General features: G+C 43.0%; 1 protein-coding gene across 1 annotated transcript; it reads right to left on the reverse strand.

The window, feature by feature from the left end:
- Nucleotides 1-1434: 1434 nt before the first annotated feature.
- LOC109762641 (ABC transporter A family member 7) lies at nt 1435-6894 on the reverse strand. Its single transcript, XM_020321514.4, has 18 exons — nt 6647-6894; nt 6070-6460; nt 5900-5982; nt 5669-5813; nt 4984-5109; nt 4782-4906; nt 4532-4690; nt 4289-4451; nt 4083-4208; nt 3913-3996; nt 3459-3823; nt 3147-3347; nt 2942-3051; nt 2761-2845; nt 2466-2594; nt 2278-2383; nt 2115-2203; nt 1435-2015 (listed from the first exon to the last, which is right to left on the reverse strand). Exons 1-18 carry the CDS (start codon nt 6854-6856, stop codon nt 1716-1718), a joined length of 2997 nt encoding a protein of 998 aa, XP_020177103.1. The 5' UTR covers nt 6857-6894; the 3' UTR covers nt 1435-1715.
- Between the last annotated feature and the right edge of the window lie 2664 nt (nt 6895-9558).

Genomic DNA, 9558 nt, shown 5'->3' on the forward strand with positions numbered 1-9558 from the left:
AATAAGTATATAAATCAAATTCTTTGTACTTTGATTGGTTGGCACGACCAAATGATGAATATCATATTCTTTCTATTATCGACACCCGACACCTCCATTAGGCTAGATGGGTAGAGGAACAAATGCTGAAGCGAATGTCGGTGTTGCCCAAGGTGTACATGCACAAACAGGTGCGGAGGCGGAGCTAATGTAACCCCAATGCATTACTTTAATATGATGTAAAAAATTCAAGTAACGATGCATTTGTTGAATATAGCAATTTTTTATTTTGATCCATAAATAAATCATGATGACATTGCCAACAATATTAATCTCATACTGATAGTTAATCATATGAGCACGTACTAATTAAGCATGGAATAGGCAAATATATGATAACAACAAGTACGGCTAACATATGAAACAGTAAGGGATGAACATATCATCCCCTCCGATAGGAAAAGACAAAGTTGCGACAACATAGAGGCTTCATCAGCCTTCTTGTTCAAGGTGTCGAGCTTGTCAAGAAAAGCAGTGGTGGGGAGATCGAGGAAGTAGTTGAAGTCGTGGATGTATATCAATAATGTAGATCGATCGGACAGAGACACCCCCCAAAACCTTCACTAGTAGAAAAACGGGCATTAGAAACGGCCCCAGAAGCAGCTATGTCCCAAAGTTACAAAGCCGGATATAATAATATAGCAACAGTGGTGATTTATGTGGTCGAGGCGGTTGCAAAGTTGAAACCATCTATAGTAATTAGTGGAGGGGGTTGGAATTTAAAAGAGATTGAGGCTAGGATGTATTGAAGTTGTTTCGTAGGTAGAACCGCCTACAATATTCCAACACCTATGCATTCCGTTCCATCCCCATTCGTCAGCCCATAGCTTCACACCACAGGACGTTAGATCCAGTGTCTACAAGCTATCTCACTGGCATTTGGCTGTGGTGTAGCATGCGACCCCGCACGGTCACCATGGTGCATCACTGTGCCGCGTGCCTCCACGTTTTGTCCCCTGTTGTCTCCAAGTGGTCTTGTAACCAGCTGCTTGCCTAGCCTTGGGTGAGCTCCTCTTCTTACTAACAGTTCAGCATCCTTTGAGTCCGGACGAGAGGGTAGGGTCCCTCTTCGGAATTAGAGAAAGGAGTTGTGCTCCCTCATCTCGGTGGATTAGTGTCAACACCGTCTTTTCGTGACCGTCGGCTGATCATGGATGCAGCTTCTGTTCAGTCATTTTACGTGTTTGATTGTTGCGGACATCCACATTTGCAAGATGTTCGTTCTCTTTGTTTTCCTTAGCTTGCTGTCTGTGTTGCCTTGTAAGCTGCTTTATCAACTCCATGTATCTTTCGGCCGACTACTTCTTTTTGGCCTTGTGTAATCCCTGGCCGGTTGATGGCTTTGTTAATTCAAAGCCGGGCACTTCTTGTGCCTGTTTCTAAAAAAAATGTTGCAAGACCTCAACCAAAAGCACCTGTGAAACCACAGATAAATTGATTGTTCCAATAGTTCAGGGTTTAAAATCAAGTGGTTTTTTAGTTCACAAGTCAATTTGAGATATAAGATATGGTACATTGTATTTGCAAAATCTGAAGTCAATTTGAGATATACAACTTTACAATACTAATTTACAACTCAAGCATTTATAATAAACAAAAGTTACAGCGAGTTCAAAGAATAAATATACACCATATGTTTATCACAAATGGAAAGAACAATAAATCAGATATACTAGTTACGCATTCACACCAAAGGCTTGTGCTCCCTGGGCAACCTTGATGAAGACATCTTCCAAGGTGGTGTCAGCGAGGCCCCAAGCGTGAATGCTAAAACGGCACTTTGCAGTCTCGACTTCATGGAAAACGCTTGCTATCTTCACCTCCAGTTTTGGGAGCTCAAATTTCTGTGTTCCAGATATGTGATATATCCTGTTTGCATTTGGCGACAAACGGTGAACCAACTGTTCAACCTCCTGCTCATGTTCCGGAGATGTTGTGATTGTGAGCACATAGGTACCCCCATATCTTGCTTTTAGCTGAGAACATTGGAGCGAAAAAATTGGTAAATGTTCAATAAAGTAGGACTGTACAAAAAATGTACTGATGTGTGCCATATAAGTGAATAAGTAATTTACCTCTTTTGGATTTCCAATGCATTGGAAACCACCGTCAACAAAAATACTGAGTCTATCACATAGTACCTCTGCCTCTTCCATTGAATGTGCTGTCAAAAACAGACATGATAATTCACAATGTATCTATGGAAGCAATCAAGAGAAGATTAGGGAAATAGAATACTTGTAAGAATGATGGCACGGTTTTTCTTCGCTTCCTTCACAACACTCCACAGGCTATTTCTTGATGCTGGATCTAGTCCAGTGCTCGGCTCATCCATGAAGACAACCTAAAATTATGTGTATGCAAATATCAGTTGAAGGTTCCATAATATTTTCTAGATCAAAACATAACAGCAATCAGGTCAGTACCTTGGGGTCTCCAATTAAGGAGATTGCGACACTAAGCCTCCGTTTCATGCCCCCACTATACTTCCCCACTTGCTTATCACCGACACCACCACGGAATAGGTTAACACTCTTCAGAGAATCATCAGTTGCCTGACAGCACAAAATATTTTACATTTCAAATACTGATCCATTCATGCATATTATGATCTGAACTGTTGCTAAATGGCAGAACCAGTGCACATATAACACCGTGTTTCACAATCAGGTAAACAATAATAGATACTGGTGCAAACATACAAAAATTGCAGAACTATACCTTCAGCAATTCAGCGCCTTTAAGATTTTTTAGTCTTCCATAAAACAACAGATGCTCTTTTCCCGTCAATGTTTCCCAAAGTAAGCTATATTTAACAAAGCATTAGCATTCGGGCAGCATAGTGTGCAGGACAGCTATACAACAACAAAAACATCAGATTAATTTAAGAAAAAGGCCCTACTCATGTTGTGGGCAGACACCCATATATGTGTATATTTCGTTCATATCAGTACGTATATCCATTCCATGGACATAAGCAGTGCCAGACGTAGGTGGAACGAGCCCAATCATCTGTGGAGGAAAAATTGAAAATATATCCGCAAGGAATGAATATGTTGGTTAACTTTGTCGAAAAATGAAATGTACTATATTTCTTGCCACCATACCATACTAATGAAGGATGTTTTCCCAGCCCCATTCGGGCCAAGCATTCCAAAACATTGGCCTTTCGGGAGGGCAAGAGACAACCCACGAACTGCAAGCTTGTCAGGATTTCCATCCCTTCCATGGTAAACCTTCTTTAGGTTATCACATATAATAGCATAATTTGCATTGGGTTCCAGCAGAAGCTGCTCAACGGCCTCTCTCTGAACATAATAACAAATGGATTATCAATAAACACATATGCTGTCAGGGTCTTCTTCTATAAAGAATGAATAGGTATCTTTCAGAAATACGCAAGGGAGTATATAACTTACTTCCTGAGTCGCGTCGGGGTTCTCCATTTCAACTATTACTTTAGATCCTAACCGACCAAAGCTATACATCCGGAATGATGCAGCTCGCTTCTTAAAGCATTTCAACAAGATTAACAACCTTTTTCGGAGTCCACCACCCAGTAATGAGACTTGATCCAAATAAAATGCCAATGGGAGAAGTATTGCCCATTCAACAACCATGATAATCAATACAGTACGCATTCCATTGACAGGGTCACTCAAACTACTCCACGTCATACCATCGGTTCCCATTGCAGTTCCAGTGAATGCATATTGACCAAGCTCGTATAACCCTCTGTAAAGTGAAAATCCAGGGATAATCTCCATCACCACTATCCAACCGTCTTTAATTATGTGGAACAATAAAACTTGTCAAGCATTTGATCTAAAATTAGTTAGTTGTAAAACATACATAAATGAGAAAGTAACTTACTCGGGAAACTATTATCCTGGATAAAAAAGCGCAGAAGAAATGCCCCTAGTAAACCAGAACCAAATACATAGATGTAACCAACCACTGCAGCACCGTAATTTCAAATCAGTTACATATGTATTATAAGCACAACTTACTCACTTTCGATATAACAAATCTTAGTGACGGACCTGTGGCTATTTTGACAGAATAAAGGAACGATGCTGCAAAAAATGCGAGAGCAATCTGCAGATTTATGTAGATGAAGTAGAAAACAATCTGAATGCTGTAATCATTTGTTGTAAAGAAACCCAGACCTGTACAGAATAAAACCATTTCAAGGAGAGTCAATTATGTAAAATACATGCAATTTCTTGATGATTTTCGAAATAATTACCTATCAAGGAGCCAAAAGTGACAAATAGTATCATATATAGAGCTGATAGAGCAAAGAAGTAAGTATAAGTTATCATCCAGTAAGGACCGGCCTTCAAACCATGCATCTTCATCATAATTTTCAGCTTTTGTTGCTTCTCATACACGAGATATGTTAGTATAACCTGTAAAAAGTATTGTACCAACTCATTCACTTTATCCATTTTTGTGAACTTCCTTGCAAAAGATTGTGCCTCATACTCACTGGAAACAGTAGCTCAATGATCCATGTGAAGAATAGCGCACCAAGAAGAGAAGACAGGTCAAGTTTAAGTTCTGATCCTACTTTAGGCATATCTTTAACATATTCAAGCAGCATTTCTGCTCCACTTCCTCTGAGGAACTTGATGTATGCGTCGGACACCTATATGAAAAACAGCACACCTCAAAATAATAGCTGAAATACAAATGAAGTTCACTTAACATGAAGTCACCCAGTAGTTAAGAGGACATACCATGTTAACCAAGCGTGGTACTCGTAATAATGCCATTTCAAAAACTCCGGTATTGTTGTTGTATGTAGAGTTGAACCAAATACTAATATCAAGACTATCTGTATTTGTACTCAAGAAGTCGTAACCTGTGAAGAAGAACAAATTATACACCGAATAAAAAGAAATCAATTCAAACCCTTCACTGAACTAGATCAGTGGATACCTGCAGCAAACTCATTCGCCTTCCCTCCTCCACTTTCTCTTTGTTGCCTATAACCCTTAAATAGTTCGTCATTGATAACTGATGCGCTTTCACGCCATAACGATAAACCTTGAATGCAGTCTACATCTAGACATCCAAAAGAACATTGGGAATGGAAATATTAGTAGGTCATTAGGTATACCAGGGGCACAGAACGTATGAAAAAACACAGTCTCCTGTATATTGCACATTCTCGGAATGCAAAAGCACAAAAAGAAAACTTCGATAGCTAAATATGAAAGTGTCCAGGATTTCAGCAATGGAAGGAAAATTTCCTGCTAACATATATTAACGTACATCCTCTTGTTTCAATGAAATAGTTCAAATTCCAGTCCCATCCAAACATTTTGATGAGACCTGATCAGCTGATCTGTTCCTTCTTTCCTAATATTAACATAAGACAGTCAAACAAAAAAGCTGAAGATGAAGCACACACTAACATTACCACTGTAGAAGGACCAATATTATGAATGTGGTCAAGCATGCTATTGTCAAGAAAATTAAAGCTTACAAACATGAAGTAGTAATCAAAGTAGCAATTCTCCTCAAATGCTCATGATTTTCTCCTTGCTTCATCTTAACCAACACGCGACTCAATACATCGTGAACGCAATGAGGATTTCAACAAAGGAAGAATTATACTTACTGAGTTTAAGGGGTTTCGGCCCAGCATTGACTGAAACTGTTTGCGAGAAATTGGACCTACACCGAGGTTGAACAATATACAGAGTATTCCCAGGAGTAAAGCTTGGCTCTAAAAACTGTCTAAACGACGCCGGCGCTTCAGAGCCCTGAGACAAACAGATCCAAAAAAAAATCCATACATTAACAACTGCATAATCAGCTAGTTGCGCAAATAGGTTTTAAAGAAACTCACAGGAACAATCTTGGAGAGTGTATGCAGATAGTCGGAGAAATTCAAAGGCGAAGTCAGAGCAGGGAAGAGTTGACCCGAAAGACCTGCCGTTCGAAAGCACGAACATTCAGATGCACAAACATGTCATCTCCTAGCTAGCTAATGTAGCATGGCAGAGAGCATATACATACTTTGGGCGAGCGAGCGGTTGCCTCCGGTGACGAGGAACGCGGCGGGGCAAGAGCGGGTGTCCCAGCAAGCCGGGCCAGGCAAACCGTCGAGCGGCTGTGAGGCGGTCCCGACGGCCCTGGACTCGGCCGGGGGCAGCTGGAGCACGGCCGGCCAGCGCGGCGGGCTGGGGATCGGGCAGGTGGCGACCTGGTCCTGCGTGGAGTACTGGACGCCGCACTCGGTCCTCCGGCAGCTCCCGTCGGCGGCCCTGACCGCGTCGACGCAGGCGCAGCCGCAGCGGTACTCCGGCTTGCCGATCTCGCGGTTGATTATGCCCTGCATCACCACCAGCAGCACGCAGAGCAGGATCGGGAAGACGGTGATGCAGACGTTCGTCTTCACGTTCCGCTTCTGCAACACAGCAGCAGCAGCAAACAAGACGGCAGGTCAAATGTCTGTCTTGCTCTTCTTGCCATGGATAGGAGCATTGTCATTGATGGAAGGATGCGCAGCCGCATCGACGACGGCAAGCAGAGCAAGAAACAGAGGAAGAAGAAGAAGAAGAAGAGGGCGAAGAGAAGAATCTCGTGGACGGACCTGGAAGCAGAGGTTCTTGCGGAGGAGGGCGTTGGCCTGCGTGGCGAAGCCGGCGGGGCCCCTCGAGCCGTCCATTGCTGGAGACGGAGGAGAAGGCGGAGCTCGGCTGTCTCCGAGCTTGGGTTCCGCCTCCCGCCAAGTCTGCTTCACACAGATCGGGTGCAATTCTGTAACATGGGCACATGGTGTAATGCAAACCAGATGTGTCATTGTAGGAGCTAAAGTCGTCGGCGCTTATACCGAGTGTTCAGGGCATTTCCTACTGTGGCCACTAAATTACGGATCTTCGGTGCCTTAAGGCATCTGCCTGTGTGTCTATGACATGTGGGCCCAACAGGTGGCTGGCCCACATGTCAGTGACGCAAAGGCAGGTGCCTTTAAGGCACCGAAGCTGCGTCCTTAAATTACACTTCACGAACACTAATAATGCGGGAGTCGTCCATTCAACTGTAGCCATAAATTTTCAGAGACATTTTGAACCAGATTTAACGGGAAAAAATTGATGCAAATTTAAACAATCCAAACTAATTTTATTCAACTTGGATAATTTTTACACAAAACCGGATGATTTTCATCTAAATTGGGGCACATACATTACATTTTTGACATATTCCAACTAGACCCTTTGTGAAGAGTAGTGGCCTTCGTGGGACCCATGCGCCAGTGGCCTTCCATATTCTACTCTCCCTCGGCAGCGCCCGCGGATGTGTCGGCTTCATCGTCGTGACGGTGGGCTGCGACCGCCACGGAGCTCACGATGTCGTCCTTGCCGTCGTAAAATTCCCCCGCCGTCCCGTAGATCTACATGTAGTTAGAGGGCTTCTTTCTCCTCCTGCAGGACACGGTGCCACCATCGCTCACGGCGGAAGTCGTGGGCAGCGCGCTAGGTTGGATGCGGTTGTTGTTGAGCCTGGCATTTAAATAGCGGGCGGGTGTCAGGCCAAGCGGCGAGGTGGTTAATGGGGTTCGCATGCGGACAAATGGGTGTCATTCGCATGCGGGCGCCAAAGTAGATTCATCAGCAACCGCACATGTTTAATGGATGGAGGTAGACGGACATGTGTCATTTGAGTTGGAGAGAAAGGCGCATGAACTGAGAAGCGGCGCTCCCGGCCGGCACGCCGCTTCAATGCGGCTTCAGTGGAGGTCGGGTCCGCTCTAAGCTGGCATGAATGTGATGCTTACCGCTTCGGGCAAGAAAGGTCGCGGGCGAGGGAGAGGGCTTTTGGTGGGACAGGGTTGTCGGACGCGTGCATGGCAGTTACCCGAACGCTGCAAAGCCCCCCCCCCCCCCCCCCCCCCGCGCCTTAGAGTGAAAAGCACCCGATTCAAGCCAAAGGTGAAGGACGGTAATGTGGTGCTCTACCCTATACATAAATTTAATACTCCCTCCATCCCATAATATAAGATCATTTTTGACACTAGTGAAATATAAGAGCGTTTTTTACACTACACACATTAGTGTCAAAAACACTTATATTATAGGACAGAGGAAGTACGTTTTAGAGACTTGTGCACTACCTTTCAAGTTTTTTTTCACCCTTTGAAGCGTCTATTGGCAAACAAGATAGAGGGAAAGCTGATGCATTGGCGTGACGAGAGGTTGCGGAAAAGTTGGTACTCATGTCTTTTCTACTCTTTATTTTTAAAAATATCCGTTGCTTTTGTGACTCCCTCTACATCAACGAAATCAGCTCCTAGCTGTTTTTAGTCCAAGAAAAGAATCGAAATTTGCTTCAGATGATGACAAGTAGCTAAGATGGATCTTCGTTGAACTAAGAGTTGAGGAATTTGATCCTTCGTGTGGAAGTTGCTTGGCTAGCGTAGAGTTGACCTAAGAAGTAGCTGACTGACGACCATATAGTTAATTTCAATTAATCCGCATGGTTATGATGGGTTTACACAAATCGCAAGTCGTGCCTGCAGGCGGTTCAGAGAGTCAGCACCATGATCCGCGCATCAAGGAAGATCATGTCCACGTGCATACGCGGCTTTAATTCAGTTACGGGCTGGCTCAAAGACCATAGTCTGAGTTTGTGATGGAAGGAGAGAGTAGGGTGTACACTATTTGAAGAATTGTACCAAACTAAGTTTGAAAAACTAATTGAACGCGGAAAAATAAATCGGCGAGGTATCACGAGCAAATTAGATCCGTACCACTATCCAGTTTCTGATATTCGAAGCCTGCCACTAAATTTCATGAATTGCGGTTGTGTCACTAATAAATGTAAAGAAATTTGCCACAAGCCCCACACCATCTCTGTGAGTTGTCGCCAGGTCAGGACTAGTTTCCATCGCTTAAGCACAGGGGCAAAAGGTAGAGCTGGTTTTTTTTTCGAAAAGGAGGTTATCCCCCGGCCTCTGCATCAAAAAGATGCATGCAGCCATCTTATTAAAAAGCAAATAGTCCAACAAAGGGGAAGTATCAGGTGATACCAATCCTTAAATGCTCCCATGATACAAACTCAAAAATTTCTAATTTAGACGTTTCAAAAATTCTGAAAAAAATCATGACTGTTCAAGACATATATGTTGACATCCCCTAAAAAATTCAGATCCAAATTCGTAATATACACCGAGAAACAAAAAAGACAAATCTTTCATGAATAGTGTCAAAAGAAGACAAAAGCAAAAATGATACTATTCACGCCTGAATTTGTCATTTTGTTTCTCCATGTGTACTTCGAATTTTGACCTAAATTTTTTAGGGGTTGTTGACATATGTGTTGTAAACATCCATGATTTTTTCAGAATTTTTTGAAATTTTTAAATTTGAGATATTTAAGTTGTTATCATGGGAGCATGTGAGGGCTGGTATCACTGGATATTTCCCGTCCAACAAAGTCATCAGGTCTCGAATTACAAAAAGGCTCACAAAGAGCTAAATGCAAGAAAACGGAATAGCCACAACT

The sequence above is a fragment of the Aegilops tauschii genome, chromosome 4 (assembly GCF_002575655.3).
Source record: "Aegilops tauschii subsp. strangulata cultivar AL8/78 chromosome 4, Aet v6.0, whole genome shotgun sequence".
In the NCBI taxonomy this organism is placed as follows: domain Eukaryota; kingdom Viridiplantae; phylum Streptophyta; class Magnoliopsida; order Poales; family Poaceae; genus Aegilops; species Aegilops tauschii.